General features: G+C 38.3%; 1 protein-coding gene across 3 annotated transcripts in view; it reads right to left on the reverse strand.

The window, feature by feature from the left end:
• The window catches only part of RDX (radixin), a 60,141-nt gene that overhangs the window by 30,060 nt on the left and 10,783 nt on the right, over positions 1 to 19,298 (reverse strand). For all 3 annotated transcript variants that reach the window (XM_064171263.1, XM_064171278.1, XM_064171269.1), the window contains exons 3-7: positions 12,113 to 12,196; positions 7,032 to 7,127; positions 5,123 to 5,397; positions 799 to 882; positions 202 to 348 (exon numbers count right to left, since the gene is read on the reverse strand). In XM_064171263.1, the coding sequence (XP_064027333.1) occupies positions 202 to 348; positions 799 to 882; positions 5,123 to 5,397; positions 7,032 to 7,127; positions 12,113 to 12,196 (686 nt within the window). The remainder of the gene's footprint in view (positions 1 to 201; positions 349 to 798; positions 883 to 5,122; positions 5,398 to 7,031; positions 7,128 to 12,112; positions 12,197 to 19,298) is intronic.

A 19,298-nucleotide genomic window follows, 5' to 3' on the forward strand; every position in this document is an offset into this window, starting at 1 on the left:
TTTCCCTACTTTTGCATCCCTAGTTAAACTTTTACATTCTAGCATTCTGGCAGTTATCACCTATTTCAGTTTCTACCTTTTACATAAGTTAGAAAGCCTTTGAGAATCAGGTTGCTCCTGAACACACAATTTGGTAGTTTTTGTATAACCTCAGACAGGATCTCCTTGGACAGAACAGCAAAATGAGTTTTATCCACTTACTTATCATCGTGCTCATATATATTCAGACCCAAAGCATCAACTCCTAGCCACAATTCAGTTCCTTTTTTATTCTTTATTTCAAAATAGTTGACTCCATACATTTCCAAGTCTTGTGCTATCTTAAGGTATTCCATCATGGAATCTTCCCTGATGAAAGAAAAAATGGCATAATGTAAACAAAACAAAGGTATACTGCAGGAGTAAGTGAACTGTAGAATAACTAATCAATGCAAAATTTAGTTTGTGATTAGATCACTTTGAAATTTATGTGTATGTTGACTTAGATACTTGTAAAGCTCTATGCCCCAAAACCCAGCTGCATCTCAATCATCACACTTTGGTTTTTCACCTCATGAGCTAAGGGAATAGTAAATGTATTTCAGAGGCAAGTAACTGTGGACAAGGCAGCAGACAACTTCCCCAGAAATCATAGAGCTAAGAACAGCCTAACTGAAAACTTGACCCTTACTGAGGCCTTCCTGGAAATTTATGACAGCTACCTGCCTGGCAAGTAGTTTCCAAACAAATATGCTGCCTTCCAAGACACATCCTAATAATAACAACCTTTAACAGCCTTGAGAAGTATTTTTACATTACCTTAACATTCCTCTGTGCTCTTCATGCCAGTTCTGTATTCTTTCTTCCCACTGTTCTTTTGTCAGTTTGTGCTGTTCTAACACACTGTAAATAGAAGTTGTTGCTATTAAATGACACTGACAACCAATTTAACCTTGTGAAGTTTAAAAGCATTTGCTCATGCAGCATAACACATACCTTAATTGAAGAAACTTAAATGTGACTTTCCTGTACACTGCTCATCTTCTTAACCCAAACAGACACAGAAACTTTGTATTTCAATATACACTTTTAAGACAGTGTGAAATCACTTCTGTATTTTCACGGTATTTTATACTTTTTGTAATATAAAAGTCACACCATGGAACATCTCCACATTCAGAAGTCATAAAATGGAACATTTGGAAATTGTAAAAATGTAACCCTATAAAATTGTCAGAGATTCACAGACTGCACTGAGTTGGAACAGACTCAAAAGTTCATCTTGTTCCAGCAGTCAAGCAGGGACACCTTTAACTAGATCAAGCTGCCTAGAGCCTCACCAGCTCCCATCTTGAATGTCTCCAGTGACATGACCTCAACCACATTCCAGGGCAACCTCTTCCACTATTTCACCATTCTCCTTGTAAAGAACTTCCTCCTTATGTCTAACTTAAATCTAACTTGCTCCAGTTTAAAACCATTGCACCTCATCCTGGCACTACAAGTCCTTCTAAAGAGTCCTTCCTCAGCCTTCCTGTAGGTCCCCTTCAGAAAATGAAATGTAGCTACAAGGTCTTCCCAAAGCCTTCTGTTCTCCAGGCTGAACAGCACCAATTCTTTCAGCCTGGTTTCATAGGAGAGGTGCTCCAGCCCCCCTGATCATCTTTGCAGCCTTCCTTGGGACCCACTCCACCACGTCCATGTCTCTCTTGTGTTGGGGTCCCCAGAGCAGGGCATGGTACCCCAGGTGAGGCAGTCTCATATGACAACACTGCAAATTAACAGTGGACGAGGAACTGCCTGAAAGGCTACACCCAGTGGGTGGTCATAAACAGCTCCTTCTTAAACTGGCAGCTAGTCACAAGTGGGGTCCCTCATGGATCAATATTAGGCCCAACCCTGTCTCATATCTTCATAAGTAATCTGGATGTTGGGGTCAAAAGCAGCCTGATGAAGTTTTCAGGTGACACCAAAATGAGGGGGGAGGTCGATGCTCCAGAAGGGAAAGCCACCCTCAGGACGACCTGGACAGGCTGAAGGAGTGGGCTAGTAAGAACCTCATGAAGTTCAGCAGGGACAAATGCAGAGTCTTGCATCTGGGAATACATAATCCAGGAGTGCAACTCAGACAGGGATACACCTGGCTGAAGAGCAGCCCTATGGAAAGGGACCTGGGGGACAGTGTGCTTCAGTGGGAAAGAAAGCCAACAGGATGCTGGGCTGCATTGATAAGGGCATCACCATCAGAGATAAAGAACTCATTGTCCCACACTACTCAGCACTTGTCAGGCCATGCCTGGAGTAATGCAGTCAGTTTTGGTCACTGCTGCATAAAAAAGATGCAGACAGGCTGGAAAGTGTCCACAGAAGGGCCAAGAGAACAATGAAGGACTGGAAGACCTACCATATGAGGAAAGGCTGAGATACCTGGATTTGTCCAGCCCTGAGAAGAAAAGGCTTAGGGGGAGACTTTATTACTACATACCAGTACACAGAGGATGGCTACCAAGAAGATGGAGATTCCCTTTTTACAAGGAGTCACACAAAAAAGATAAGGGGTAACAGGTACAAGTTACTCCTGGAAGATTCCAATTCAACTCCAGAAGAAAATTTTTCACCACGAGAAGAGCTAGACATTGGAATAATCTCCCAGGGAAAGTAGTGGATTCCCCTATCCTGGACAGTTTTAAGACTCTGCCTGACAGAATGCTAGGCCATCTCATTTAAACTATACTATTATCTAGAAGAGCTGGATCAAATGATCCACCTTTGGAGTCCCTTCCAACCTGACATTCTGTGATTCTATGAAAATCACAGAATAATTAGGGTTGGAAAAGACCTCCAAGATAGAGCCCAAGTGTCAAGCCAACACCGCCATGTCCAAAAGTGCCACATCTACACATTTTTAGAACCCCTCCAGTGGTGGTGACTCTATCACTTCCCTGGGCAGTCTGCTCCAATGCCTGACCACTCTTTCAGTGCAGAAATTTTTCCTAATATCCAGTCTAAACCTCCTCTGGTGCAATTTGAGGCTATTTACTCTCATCCTATCGCTAGTTACCTGGGAAAAGAGACCAACACCCACCTCACTACAACTTCCTCTCAGGTCGTTGTAGAGAGCAGTAATGTCCCCCTTTGCTCCCCTGCAGGCTAAACAATCCCAAACATAAATGGACAATTAAAAGAAAAAAGAAGACGTAATTGTTAGTTTTCTGGCAATTTCCTGGAGACAGGAGGGAAAACAGGAATAACTGCATCAGAATGAACACAAAAGCTGTGTGCTCACTCAGTGCAGGGTGGCACACAACTGGTTGAATACATATGCTGGAAAACCATCTGAATGTTTATCTACTGAAAAGGAGCATCTTCAGTATTTGAATTTGTGTCACACACAAGCACTGCACTGTTCACAGGCTGTCATAACAACTGAGCAAAACCCAACATTTGTGGACTAACACATTCAAATAATGACAGATTCACTTGTTCTCTATCTTCCTGTCTCCCTAACAAAGGGAGAGGTACCGATTGCACCGTCACAGGAAGGAAGCAAACAGTTAAACCCAAACTCCTAGACAGAATTTTCAAGAATCTGAAACATTTTCAGAAATATTTATTTCACAGTATCACCAAGGTTGGAAGAGACCTCACAGATCATCAAGTCCAACCCTTTACCACAGAGCTCAAGGCTAGACCATGGCACCAAGTGCCACGTCCAATCCTGCCTTGAACAGCCCCAGAGATGGCGACTCCACCACCTCCCCAGGCAGCCCATTCCAGTATCCAATGACTCTCTCAGTGAAGAACTTTCTCCTCACCTCCAGCCTAAATCTCCCCTGGCGTAGCTTGAGGCTGTGTCCTCTCGTTCTGGTGCTGGCCACCTGAGAGAAGAGAGCAACCTCCTCCTGGCCACAATCACACCTCAGGTAGTTGTAGACAGCAATAAGGTCACCCCTGAGCATCCTCTTCTCCAGGCTAAACAATCCCAGCTCCCTCAGCCTCTCCTCGTAGGGCTGTGCTCAAGGCCTCTCACCAACCTCATCACCCTTCTCTGGACACACTCAAGCATCTCAATGTCCCTCCTAAACTGAGGGGCCCAGAACTGAACACAGTACTCAAGGTGTGGTCTAACCAGTGCAGAGTACAGGGGCAGAATGACCTCCCTGCTCCTGCTGACCACACCATTCCTGACGCAGGCCAGGATGCCACTGGCTCTCTTGGCCACCTGGGCACACTGTTGGCTCATGTTCAGGCAGGTATCAATCAGCACCTCCAGATCCCTTTCTGTTTGGCTGCTCTACAAATTTCAATACTTCACCACAATCCTTTGAAAGGCTTTTTTGCTCACTAGAAGATTCTCAGGCTTAGTTAGGTGTGCTAAGTAAGCTTCCTCTTTTAGTTTTCAAACCAAGGAGACAAAGCATATGACTTTTAAAGAAACCTCCAATTACTGCATGGCACTCACTTCTCTGAAGATGCATTAATGTTACATATCTAGTAAGCACACATTCATCCACAATACATCACTTTGGATTAATCTACGCTAACAAAATCATCTACATTTGCACATTTGTGTTGCAGTCCTGCTATCAAAACATGCCAGATGCATGTTTTCAGTTGCATAAAGACACAGAAGCATAATCTTGGTGCAAACCTTTCCTAAGCAATTAGATGAGTGACTGATATGAAAGAATTTATACTCAACAGCAATAGCATCAACTTATATATGAATTTTCTATCCAGGCTGCCATTTTTCTGCAATAAATTTTATTTGGAGTACATTCTATAATTATTTATAATAAATGATCATTTAAATGTAAAAAAAAATTACAAATAGAAGAAATAAAAGGAAGGAGTATCAAATAAGAGTATTTTCATTCAGCAACAGCAAGCTTCCAGAAATGTCATTTTGCAGTACTCTGGTTAAATCCGTGCAGACAGTTATGAGTGGAAGAGGAAATAGGTCTCACAGTTGTCACACCTGGTACTTAAAGTCTAAGTTAGGATGGCCAAATTTCACTAGCAAAACACACACTCTTAAGAAAGCTATCATTAAATGCATATTCTTGCTTATTATTTTCATTATAAAAACTCTCCTGTAACCAAGTTTATATGCAGGAGATGATTCAGAAGTAGTCTAACTCACCGCTGAGGGAGAAGTCTGTCATTGGCTAGGTAGCCTAGTTTATGTATCTCCTTGCTGTAGTCTCCATACTTGGACTGGACAGCATAAGAAGCCAGAAGAACTGCCGTTTCTGGTGGGCAATATATTTCATCATTTAAGATCGCTTCTTTGACTTGCAGGAAGAAAAGTCTCTGAGTTATTTCCTGAATTAATTCTTCAGATACATCCTCTGGAAAAAACTTGGCCCTGAACTTAAACTGCAAAGGATTTTCTTTCCTTACATCTTGCTGTGTTACCTGAGGAAGGATAAATAAAAAGAGAAAAGCACTAAATGGTATATTAAATATAATTAACTCAGCAGTAACAAACTCTTTAGCTTCTCTACACTGTAATCCAGTGCTTCCTGACAAGCCAACTGTAGACAGAACTCATTAAAAGTTCACATAGTACTGAGTCCAGTACACCTATTAGGATAAACTTTGAAATAATACTGAAAGACCTTTTTTGTTATTCTTGTGTTGTCTTTATCACAAAAACACAGGAAAAAAATTAGTTGTCATACATATTATAAAAATCAAAACTATATTCAAAGATTAATTGGAGGAAGTAACAAATTAAGGTCTAACAAAGTTTTTTTTTTCAAGGATTACAATACACTTCGTCAATGTAAGTGTAAAGTTGGATTCTTTTTGAAGTCCTTGGACTATCAAATTAAACACATGTGCTTTGTTTCTGCACAAAAACATAATGCTTAGCTATTCCAGAAAAAAATAGTATGATTAATGGCATTACAATCATGATTTCTATGAAAAGATCAGGTGTAGCCATCTTAAATTCTATCTACTTGAAATTTCAAACAAAATTCACTCATATCTAGAATTTTCCAACTTTCAGCACTAATTATGATTAAAGCAAAAGCATTCAAACTTAAACTATTTTTAAGAGTAAATAATACAGTGACAGTTGAAAAGTACAACCATATTAAACTCACACATCCAAATTCTTCAAGCACTTTATTATACATTTCACATTGTGTGCTAGCATTCCCTCTAGACCTTGTTCATTACATGTAAGATGTAGTCTGCTTGCTTCATTTGTAGGAAGTATAAAAGAGAACTGTAAATACAGTACAACCATTTTATCACCTAAGGCAGCACAAGAACTTCATTCAACATTTCAGACATCAGTTTAAGAAAGTTTTGCACTATTGCCCATCTGTTTCTCGTTTACTTACACAGTATTTCACTTTAATCTCACCAGTAAATGATTAGTTGTGGTCTTGCCACTATAAAACCATATTTGTTCTGTGATTTGTCAGATCTTCTCTGTATTTACTGCAAATACTTAAATAGCAACTGACAAGTTAAATCCAGTTTATGATGATGCATTTAAGAATCAAAAGTTACAAGGCTTGGACATTTTTTTAAGGAAAGAAAAGAACAGAATCAATGAAACAAACAGAAAAACCCCAAACAAGTAGCTACCTGTCATAGTTTTTTTAAAGAGAGCCAACAGAATGAAACTCTCAAATGAAATGGAGCAAAAAACAGAGTTATATTTGGAGAGAGAGATACAGAAAAGAAATTACAAAGCAGATACAGCATCCATGGCAACCCCCTTGAAGTTTCCCCCAACCCAAAACTAAATTTGCTACATGAAAAGAGGATAAGCACATGAGTTTAAGTTTTCCTAATGCATGCATCACCACAGTACTGCAAATACAAGGAATGGTATCACCTTCTCAGATTCAGTGTTGATGCAGCTTTGCATACTGTTTTATAACTAACCAAACATAACACTGTATTTTGTCATTTAAAGGAAACAAAAAGCAAATTTTCATTCAAATTTGAAGCCAGCTACATTAAAGCAGTAAATCTTATAAAACTGTATTCCAAACTGTAAGCTCATCTAAATATTAGGGAACTGTTACCTTTTTATTTAGCTTCAGCCAAGTTGAGTAGCCTTTGCTGTCCACATACTGTAGCCCAAAAAACCAGACTTCACGAAGACCAACAGTTTTCACCACCTAAAGGCAAATGATCCATAATCATTAATAATTGCTATGACAGGATTTTTGTAATGGTAATTAAGCTACAGAAAACACCTCAAAAGGAAATACAATCAAGTTTTACAAGAACAAAAAAAAATTACAATAGCAGCAAAACACCATGTACTATGGAAGCATTCACCTCAGAGCTCTAAAGAAGCTTAAACACTGTGTTGCCAAACTACCAACTGGAGCCTGCTGCCTACTGCATACATTGAACTTAGCATCTGAGGAATACAAACAGGACTCTGACATCTTGAAGTACAACTGGGAAGTGATCTACAGACAAATAAGTCCACTTCAGCAGAAGATAACTGGTGAAACTATAATAAAGAGTAACACTTGTGGACAAGTACGAGGATGAACCACCTCCTTCAAATATTTCTGAGGTGTTCCAAGAGCTAAAAGGGATAGGGATGATGTAGTTGACAAACCATGCATGGATTTCCTGTAAGATTCCTGATCTCATCTATCGCTGAAGGCAAACTGTCCTTGAATAGAGGCAAAGTCTTTTTGTGGATGTACTACTTTAAAAAGAAAGAAAAAATAAACTATTTACTAATCAGACTTGTAGTGTAGCTACTAGAGAAGCCCCCTGAGACTTCATGTGATCTGTAAAAAAAGGAATGGCACTGATGTAACAAAACCTTCTGTAGAATATCTTCCATAAAGACCTGTGCTTGAACAGTAAAAAGGAAGATGAAACTATAAAAGACGAAAGTTAAATACTGTATGTAAAAGACAACAGTTTAATTACGTGAACAAAATTCTCATTGTAAAGGAAAAAAAAAGCAACTAAACTGTTATGCTGTCTTAGCACATCTACAGTATTCCCAAATTTCTGATACTACACATAGACTGGTCACATCAACTTAAGAGAGGATGCTGCAGGACCGGAAGCATTTTGGAAACATTGTGAAGAATGATCAGTGACATAGACTGTTTTCAGCATAGCAAAGGCAACAACTACGGCTACTGACAGAGAAAGAAGGAAAGGAAAAATATGGTATAGGTCTATGAAACTTGCATAACATGTAGAAGGAAAATAGAGAATGATTATTCATTATTCCTCACAATGTAAAAATTAAAGAGAATCAACCAAAATCATTAGATAGCAGGTTCAGAAAAACCCAGAAGAAGCACTTTTACTACACAGACTATAACAAAACCGTGGAACTCTCTTAGAAGTCTTTTGCACAGTAAAAGTACACATGGATTCGATGAGCAGTTAATCAGAAAGGTCCAGCTAAGATTATTAAGTAACTGTAAACTCTGGCTCCAAAAGATGCAGCATGGCAGTACTTACATACGTTCTCAGGTTGGACTGTGCTGGCAAGCTGGTTTACTGAAGGCTGTTTTTATGGAAGCATTCAGATGCATGTGAAGTAAATAGAATTTTACACATAGATCCTCCTCCATTTTAAAGTAGTACTATTGGGTTGCAAAATTAAGATTTGGAAAATTAGAAAGTGACACAAGATAGCTGTGCAAACTTACTTCTGATGCCTTGCACATTTGTATTATTATGTCAAAATCATTCAAGCGTGCACTCTTCCTCCTCTACCCTTTCACTCTGAAGCTCCAAAACACAGAATGAACAATGTTCATGGATGTAACCAAACTGCTTTAGCAAGCAGTTGTTTTTCTCTAGAATTCCTTCCTCATTTACTTTAGAACAGAAGAAATATCTGAGAACAAGTTTATGTTACTAGCATAGTTCTGAGTAACATTAAACTTGGTATTCCAAACCAGAAATTTCAGACCTACTGCTTCCTTTGGCACGTACATGGTCTAAGGGATTGGATAGGGCTGGGTGCTAGGTTGGACTGGATGATCTTGGAGGTCTCTTCCAACCAGGTTGATTCTACGATCTATGGTACCTCCTACATGATGCCGACCAAACTACCCACTGCCTTATCAGATGACTGAGAACGCTTTTTGCTTTGCAGCTGTCCAAGTTGAGCCTTTGTACCTCATCAGCTCTGAGCTGCAAAAGCAGCCAGCAAGAACTGCAGATGCTCAACAGCTTTGCCCATAAAGCATAAAGAGACAAGTGCTTATGCTCATGTCAAAACATTTTGCTCTCACCTGCTAACTACAGCCCTTCAACCAAGATGCACATTTAAATACAGACAACTTGTCTACTACAATACAGTTACACATGCTTGCAAATCAACACTTAAAAAACCCTTTTCTGTTAGCTTGTATTACTTCAGACTCCACAAATAAGGAAAGAGCATCATCTCTCACTGAATAAGCTCAAAAGAAAGAAAGATTTCTCAAACTTTGTACCAAGATAATATGAGCATTTAAGCACTGCAGTAGTGCAATACAAAAAACAACTACAGATGAAGAAATCCATCAGTTTGGTTCTGCTCAAGTGATTCATTAAATTACTTCAGGCAAGTTTTTAATCACATCTGTAAACAGATTCATTCACCATCACACAGAACTTGACTACTGATAGGCAGCAACTACTTTTTGGAGCAGGAAAGCAACCAGAACGATATACATGCCTTTGCAAATCAAAGCATAGGCATCCTAGCAAAAATTTCACTGAATAAGCTTCCAAAAAGATCCTAAGAGAGGCTTCTAAGATGCCTAGAAAAGACAGTGGCATGTAACTTTAAACAAGGAGAGAACCCTCACATACTTATGAATGGCAACTACAGCAAATCATGAGGTACTGATACTCAGTACTAATACCAAACATGTTTTGATGAAAACATCAAAACACAAACGACTTTCATCATTGTCACAAGTGTGTGGAGGCACACCCACCATAGGGTTCCTCCTTTTCTAGGCAAGTGTTAAATGGCTGAATAAAGGAGGAAAAATCCTCTCTTGCCCTGATCCTCTATCTGATCACTGACAGGACAGACAGAAGGACTAACAATAAACATTAAGACATTTTCCAAAATACAAGTAATTTATTAAAAGATAGGTTTGTTCAATAAATGAGAACTTCACTGAGTTTCACAATACAAAAGAGAAAGCCACAAACACTGGATGCTAAATTCTTGTCCGCTAGTGGATGAGGATGAACACAAAGAATGAGAAACAAATCAACAACTCCAGAAGAGACCAATTAAAAGCTTTTTAAAAAAAGAGAGAGAAAGAGAAAAAGGGCAAGTTGTTCACCAAAAACACAGCAGAGCACTAGACAATAGCTAAATTCATGGAGTGGTTACTTTCTGCAAGTAACAGCCAGTCTATTGTTATATCCACCACTTCTGCATAAACTTTGAAGGCAAATCCTCTCAATAACACTGCTATTCGATTCTCTTTCTATAGAGAAAAAGCAGGACTTCTGCCTGAAAATTTCAGGCTGGTTTTGCAGTGCAGTTTGTTCTTGATGTTAGTCTGTAGAACTCACACGTGAATTTAAGGTAAGGCTGAAAATGCTCCTTCCCTCACACACAGCTGTGCTGGTTGGCTTTGCCTGACATAACAGTTTTTCAGTTTAAACTTCGAGAAGGTGACTGTAAAAGCCGATGAGATGTCAACCACCACACAGTTAATTGAGGAAGAAAGCTGAAGTAAGCATGAAAAAGAACTGAGAGCTGTATCTTTGTTCCCTGTTTGTGAATGCCCCAATTTGGATGAACCTGATTACCTGGGCATAAGACATTACACAGCAGAATGTTACCCCACCCAGTACTGGATGGCAAAAGATAGCAAAGGTTGGCAAGAGACAAGGAACAATTTGAGGCTTCTGTGCCACAAAATACCACACATTTTAATTTGATGGTGGAGTAGTTACATAAAAGGGTAGACGACCCCTTTTCTTCACGAATACTTCATTGGACTCATTAAGTCTATTCCTATGTAGAAGCTGAAGTCATAATGCTACTGATGTTAGAGAAAAGGTCAGACAGTCAACTTCAAACCAAAAATTGTAAATGAAACTTTGTTCACCTAAAATGAAGAGCTGTGTTACAAATCAATACACATTTTCCTCCCTTCAGCCTATATACTAGGACATTTAATCGTCTCTTAAAGGCCAATTAGAAACTTAAGAGTTCAGTGTGTTACTTTCTCTTAATACCCACCATTACATACTTCAAGCGTCTATACTGGAGTGGTCAGAAACAGAGCTGTTGATATAGCTGAACTGGGTTTGGAGAGTAATATTGAATATTTCTGCACTTTTAACTAGACACATGCAACTTGGATCTAGACCATGTTTTTATTGGTTTCTCAAGGGAAAACAAAGTTACACTGACAAGCTTCTGTTCTTAACATTCCCTAGAGAGCTCCAGAACCTAGATCAAAAATTGCTTCAAGATTCAGATGAGTAGCATCACATGACAGGAATGTGAGGAAAAACCCTAAGAAATCGAACATTTAGCCTGTTCCACAGGTGTAAAACAGCAACACTATCAAGTGAGAATGTGTAGTTCTGTTGGGTATGCAATCCATATGCACATTAAAGCAATCTTTTTCAGTTTTTTAACTTAGCTTTTTTTCCTTTCTTTTTAAATTTAAAGTTCAAACTGGATCATAGACAACTTTTTTTTTTTTTAATTTCTTGAATGTTAGAAAAGTATTCTAAAGCTTCCACTCTTGGGAAAAGAAAAAGAAATAAAGGTACTAGCTTTCCTTAACAAAATGTTATTATTGTGTTCATTATTAAATAGTGAAGATTATATACATTTCTCATACACATAATCTAACACTTATAGTGCACTTGCAACTATAATGTCATTAGACATTAAAAAATACCATTAATTTCAAAGCAGTTCCACATGCATGGTTCAGCTGAAGCCTCACTGTTAGCCTATTTACAGAGATGTCTTTCAATTTCATACGTTCCATGTGAAGTATCTCAGAGCACAGCTTACATGATGTAAGTAAAATTATAATCTATATATGAGGACATTTCCACTTTCTCAAACTACTTAAAATTCACAACAATCTTAGGTGTTTTTATGTACACATGCACAGAAACACATGTAAGTTACCTGATCAAATAGCTGCTTGCCTGTTGTATTGGGCTGGATGGCAAATTCCAACTCTGCATCCATTGTGGTTACTCTAACGTTGATCTATAGAAAATAAAGAAATACTTCAAACATACTGTAACAGTGTAATGCTACCATAGACTGTGATTAGCCTGTAAGAACCAATATATGGTATGTAAATTCAACAATTTCCATGGCTTGTATACTCAGAACACAACAGTTATAAACACAGAAAGTTTGAATCTGAAAGAAAAAAAATCATCTTTCATTTTAGTATAAAGGCAACTTCAGGATAATAGTTAACACCAGGTTTAAAAGTCAAACCAGGGAACAAAGTTTAAAATCAATTTAACAGGACAATAGGTGTGACTACTGAACACTTAGGGAGGGACATTAAGCTACCGGACACTGTATTTCAATGGGCCTCCAAAACGTGTGCAATACAACATTGTTCCCAGTGGTAGATACGCTTAAAGTACTAATACTTGCTACTATAAAATGACAAGCATCCTCCTGCCCTGACATTTCTAAAATTCTTAACTTCAGGAGTCTTAAACTATACAGAACTACAGCTTGTACACCTCAGGACAGACTACTAGCAGATTTTGCATCAATGAGAAGAACAACTATGGAAGTTAAGCTCCCTTTTATACTGATCTCATTCAATTCTTACTACAAGACTGAAAAACACACCACTAGTCAAAGAACCTTTCCCTTCTCCTGAAATTAAGGATTGCTTCCCAGATCACTTCCAACAGTCACTGTTTTTATTTGTTCTAAAACAAGCAGTCAAACATTCCAGGAGGTATCTGGATGCCTACCTTACTTGGAAGTACAACAGCCTGCTCTAATTTATCTCCAAATGGTACACACAGAAGTGAGAATTTCCATGAAATAAAAAGTACTAAATGCACAGTACTGCATTTCCACTGTTAGAATGGTCCTCCATTTCCTCTGCCAGGGTATCACATTCTCTCTTTAATGAACAGGAATATAAAGTGTTAAATAATCAAATCTACTTTGCTATAAAGGTAAAAGCTAGAAACATGAAACTTAAGGCACTTAGATATATCCCAATTTCTGTCTCACTACTATAACGCATGGAAAGGAATAAATTAGGACTTGTGTTACAGGTTCCTACACTACTTGATCTATGCCTGAGTAAACCATTTCCATTAACTATTTCCATAATTTTGCCACCAGGTGGAATACTTTGAGAAGAGTCCAGGAAAGTTTCCACAAGACAGAACACAGACACAAGATCTAAGATGCAAAAAAAGAAAACTACACAGAATTTTGTCCTCATGCAACAGATTAAGCTGGCTCACTCCTTTCTTTAGTGTCAAGGTAAACAACTTTGGGTGCGAGCAGAACAAACAAAAGTAGTGGGAGGGTTGAGGACCTCTAGGTTATAGACCTGCAAACAGTGAAGATATCAAGGGGATAGTAAACTTTGTGTGTGTGTGTGCAAGCACCAACACTAAACAAGAGTTGAAGGCCTTGGAATAAAAGATAGTAAATTTTATTGCCCCTCAAAAGAGAGAGAGTGTGTTTGTTAGGAAGAGGGAATAGAGATGTTTTCTGTAGATCCTGTCACTCTACCCCCTTCAAGAGGAGCACTGTACTGTTTCAAACAGAATAACCTGTTTTCAATGGTAACTCACTGCCAGTTGCACTAGTTTAAGTGTGGCAGGTTGCCCCTTAATTACAAGAAGTCACTTTATTTTTTTTAAGCAGCTTTTTAATTTGAAAAATTAAGGCTGCTTTAGGGCAGCTACAAGTAAGCAAGTTACAAAGGATAAAGCTAAAGTGTAACTTTATTAAATGCCAAAGCACTGTTATATAACAGCAACACTGCCAAAACAAGAAGCTCACAGAGCTACAAAGTACAGCAAGTTCGACTAATTGCAGCAGACTTGAGAGCTGAAGCAGAAACTTCTTAAATATCCTTATAACAAAATTAATCTTCTACAAACGTATGAATTACTCCCTGAAAGTCTTCATCACTCAAAAGAATTGAAATACTCAAACAGTAAAACTACAATAAATGTAATACAGAAACTAATTCAATAGAGCCTGTAGATTTTGTTCACTTCTGGATGTTACTGCCTCAAAACCTCAGTAAGTAAAGAGTTGCTACAAATCTACATTAGGAACACCTAGTCACATAAATATACTATACTATCTGCTTAAGTCTTCAGTAGATTTTCTTTTCCTTTGAACTTCTGATCAACAGCTCATCCCACTGTTAATTAATATTTACACTTCCAAGTGTCCTAAGAAATTAACAAATTAAATGAGAACAATATTGTCACCTTTTATGATATGAGTTATTTAAAAAGAGACTTAAAAGTTGACTTTGCACTTGATCATTTTCCTTCCAAAGGTGTTTGGATTGACTTAGATTTTTGGTATACAAGTACCAAGCTTTTATAATTTTGTATTATTTCACAGCCTGAGATATTTCTGGGCATGAAAAATCAGAAAGTTACTTTTGGCAAAATCCAAGACTGAGCCTAGAAGGGTCACTTTGATCCAAATCTCCATCACACACCACAGTCTTAAGAAAATCAAATCCCTGGTGTGAGATGTAGCTGTATAGCTTTATTATCCAGACAGTGAATTAAGAAGAATAATGGGGGAAAGTTTCTACATCATAAATACGGCTGGGAATTGAGGAAATGCAAGCAAAGCAAATTCAGCAACTGACTGTCACTGCTGTTGGATACTCAGCTACATTGAAGCAACACCCTTAATGTGGTCTTGGTGACAGAGGGAAATTATCTGAACCACAGAGTATGAAGACAGACACTAATCCAAACATAATTACTCTGAACCAACTTTACCACATGAATATGGAAAGAGGAAGGAGCTCTTGTAATGGTGACAAATGTGGGAAGGTTTCCCATAGCAAGTGTTGGAATGCTAACACTACTCACCTACCACAAAAATCTTCTTTCAAACTTCAGAAATGATGACAAAGCACCAGACAAGACTTAGCCAATTACTACAAATTCTCAGTCAGGAGAGAAATCTCATTCTGCTGTGCACAGGCTTAGGGTAAGAACTGCAATTAGTTTCTTATGGTGTATTCGTATGTAATTTTGATTGAATTCTGAGTAGATGCCTTTAAGGATCCCGCTCTGATCAACTAATCAAGAAGCTCTCTAGGTGATTCTGCAATTCATGTCTCAGCAAACATTTATTTGTTTTTTAAAAAGGCTAAAAAGTGGCTATATGCAAACACTATTATTGATGCCACAATTTAACAACCCTTATCACTTATTAGCCACCTATATTAAATACTAAGATATCACAGTTGGAATGCGTGGGAAACACTTTAAAATGCTATTGTAGGCTTACTAACTGCTTAACTTAGACTTTGTGAATCCTATGTCACGGTCCACATGGTGAGAGACCCTCCCTCATCCTTCACTGAATAGGCAACATCATACCTGAACAGCGGCTCCCCAGTGACAGACAACTGACACCTGGCAACACAGCACTTCTTCACCAGCCTTTTTACATCTAGCACCAGAAATGACCAATTAAGGCCACTGTGACAAACACAGTAAAAAACAAACACACACACCCAAACAAAACAACAACAACACAGAACCAAACACTCCACCCCCCAAAAGGGGGCATTAAAAGATAACCCCATAACCCATGGGCAGAATACAAACATCTTTAGGCTTTGTCTCTTCTAGAAGACTTTTGTCCTGTGTATATTGCCTTTATACAACTACAGGTGAAATTATATAAGCCAAGCAAAAAAAAAAAAAAAGGAAAGCTGCTGTAAGAGGGTATAAAGAACACAGCACAGGAAAAAAAGGCTGCTGCACGGTTAGGAGAACATTACTGCAAAGCTGTTTCAGAGCACCAAATCTCTGTTTACAATACCAATACCTACCTCACAGTTATATAGTTATATAGCTTGGCTCATTGGCCTACATTGAACAATACAAACAAATGGCCAAGGGCAGAAACCTTTCACCATGAAAGAATCGACAAACATTCAGAAAATATTGCCACAGATTTTCCTTATTTCTGACAAAACTGTTTTGTTCTTATATCTGGGTACAAATACATATTTTTTTAACCTCTCTGCAATAATACTCTCAAACAATAATGCAATGTATACTAGGGGGAATGAAGGTGGGTAGATTCAGACTGGAGGTGAGGAGGAAGTTATTCACCATGAGTCATGAGACCCTGGAATGGGTTGCCCAGGGAGGTGGTTGAAGCCCCATCCCTGGAGGTATTTAAGGCCAGGCTGAGTGAGGATCTGGCCAGCCTGATCTAAGGTAGGGTGTCCCTGCCCATGGTAGAGGGGTTGGAACTAGATGATCCTTGTGGTCCCTTCCAACCCTGACCGATTCTATGAAAAACCATTTAAAAAGTTATCTTCTTCACCTTCTAGAACCATAGAACAGTTGGAAGCAATCTTTAAAGGTCATCTAGTCAAACCTCCCTTGCAACAATCAACACATCTTCAAAGAGATCAGGTTGCTCAGACCCCCTTCCAACCTTGACCTTCAATGTTTCCAGGCATGGGGCATCCACCTCTTCTCTGGGTAATACATTTCAGTGTTTTATCACCTTTGCTGTAAAAAAATTATTCTCCAAATATACCCTCTTTTAATTTCAAACCATTACCCTTTGGCCTATTGTAACAGGCCCTGTAAAAAAGGCTGTTTCTGTCTTTCTTACAGGCTCTAAGTATGGAAAAACTGAAATAAGGCCTTCCCAGAGCCTTCTTTTCTCCAGCTTAATGTTCTCAACTCCCTCAGCCTGTTCTCACAGGAGAGATGTTCCAGCCCTCTGACCAGTTTTGCGGCTCTCCTGTCTTTCCTGTGCTGGGGGCTCCAGAGCTGGATGCTGTACTCCAGGTGGGGTCCTACCAGGGCAGAATAGAGGGGCAGAATCACTTCCCCTGACCTACTGGCCATGCTGCTTTTGATGTAGTCCAAAAATATGGTTGGCCTTCTGGTCTGCATGTGCACATTGCCAGTTTATGTTCAGCTTTTCATCCAAGTCCTTTCTGCAGGGCTGCTCTCAACCCTTTAGTCACCCAGCCTGTACTGACACCAGGAGCTGCCCTGACTCATGTTCAAGACCTCACACCTGACCTTGTTGAACCTCATGAGGTTCACACATGGGCACACTCAGAATTAGCAGTCTTGTTTCATCTGTGTTTCACCAGACCTGCTCCACAGTGATTATACACAATGTCATGGTTTTAGAGATGAACATATAACACAAGTTGGTTATTCTTTGTGAAGGAAGAAGCTGATGTTTTTATAACAAATGTTGCTAATGAGCTACAAGAACATTTGCCACAGCTCACAAAATTGTATTTCTATAAAACAATCTAAAGCAATTTATCTATTAAATAATTTAGCCAAACCAATATAGAGTACAGCCAATGAATGTACCTGCAACAATAAACATCCATGTGCACATACTAGATACAAACATTTCATATAGGAGTTGTATTTTTGTTGTATTCTTTCATTGATTTAAGGACTTGAAACTAGTACTCTTCCTTGTAGTATCTAACTTCAGCCCTCCACAACTGAACATGGTATTACAGCTGCTGTACTAGTCTTTGGACCTTGCCTCAAACAGATGTAGTCCATTGAACATGCACAAAACCTGACTGTTAGGTAATACTCTCTATTACTGTACTTATAAGAAAATTGCTTGTAATGAAGAAAGTTTCTTCTAGAAGTTTCTTCACACTAGCTCAGCTAATTACTGCATCAAATTTGGACACTAAATTATTTGTATTAGAGTAACAGTATGGAGTCCCACTGCCTTAGACACTGTACAAATATATACACAGCACATTCAACCTCAAAGCAGACAGAGGAAGAGATGCAAGAGAAAAATGAATGAAGATAGTAACACAAAAATGTAAGGATTAAATAGCATTAGGAACAGAAAGCTACAGGACAACACCAAACAGACTTTACCGACAAATCAAAAGAGAGCAGTCCTCCAAACTGACATCAGTTGTCTGTTTATGCTGCAGAAATCAATCATATATTCAAACCAAAATTCAAATATTGCTCTACACATCTCAAAGACCTTCCTGTAAAAAACTCTAGTCAAAAATTAATGTATATACTATTTCAATTCAACCACTGTACAGAAGAAATATGAATTAAAATACTAAACATGTTATTATTCCAGAATCTAATATCTACTCCTTCTGAATATACAATACTGTAAAACACTGAAGAAGTCTAAAAATATAATTCTTTTTTTAATCTTAGTAACTCTGGCATTTACCCCTGTAACTACCCAGCCCAATGCTTTCTCTGTCAGACCTTCCACTCTTGTACAAAAATGCTGCAAGTTACCAGCAAAACCAGCTGGTAATTTTAACTCCTTACACCCTATACATGCAACTAATATTTCAGTCAATTAAACCTAATCCTCTTAGCCTATGAAATGATTAACAGTTATGTAACTAATGATGTCTAATTATAGTTTCCATGTTTCTTTTTTGGTAAAGAGCTGGGAGAATAGTTTACAGTTGAGAAATATTTTGCATCGCTTCTTTTAGGAAGAAAAGAAGATTCAGCAAATACGCTACTCTTCAGTAAGCAAAGAACTAAGTACACTGACAACAGCCCTATTAACAGCTCTGATTTTGATTACAGCAGCAAAGACCTAATTAAACTAAGAAGTCACATTTTTTTAAGATCTATCACAACAGGAACTACATGAAACTTAATTTTGCACTGCTAAGCAGAATAGAGAATATTAAGTATCAGAATTACCTTGTTTTACAAGGAGATGCTGAGTGTATCAATTCTAAGAAAGGAAAGCCACTTCATTACAAACACAGCCAGAGAGAACATACAGATTTTTGTATTGAAACAATCAAAAAAGGAAGTGTTTCAATAATGTGTATTTTTCATATACCTATTATTTGATTCCTCAGGGCAACACAGAGTTGCTTTTACCCTTTCCAAACAGCCTTTTCACTCAAGCTATTTAACCTACTAGCCTCTAAGGGACACAATCCCAAACACTTAAGAACAATGACCTTTCACCACCAAGTATAAGAAGATCATTCACAGTGGCATGAACTTTATTTCAGATTGAGACTTCTGGGAAAAATGAAAGGTTTTCTGCTTTAAGATTCAAATCTGTCAAGATCCTTTACTGATCT

The sequence above is a fragment of the Pogoniulus pusillus genome, chromosome 3 (genome assembly GCF_015220805.1).
Source record: "Pogoniulus pusillus isolate bPogPus1 chromosome 3, bPogPus1.pri, whole genome shotgun sequence".
NCBI classification, from domain to species: Eukaryota; Metazoa; Chordata; class Aves; order Piciformes; family Lybiidae; genus Pogoniulus; species Pogoniulus pusillus.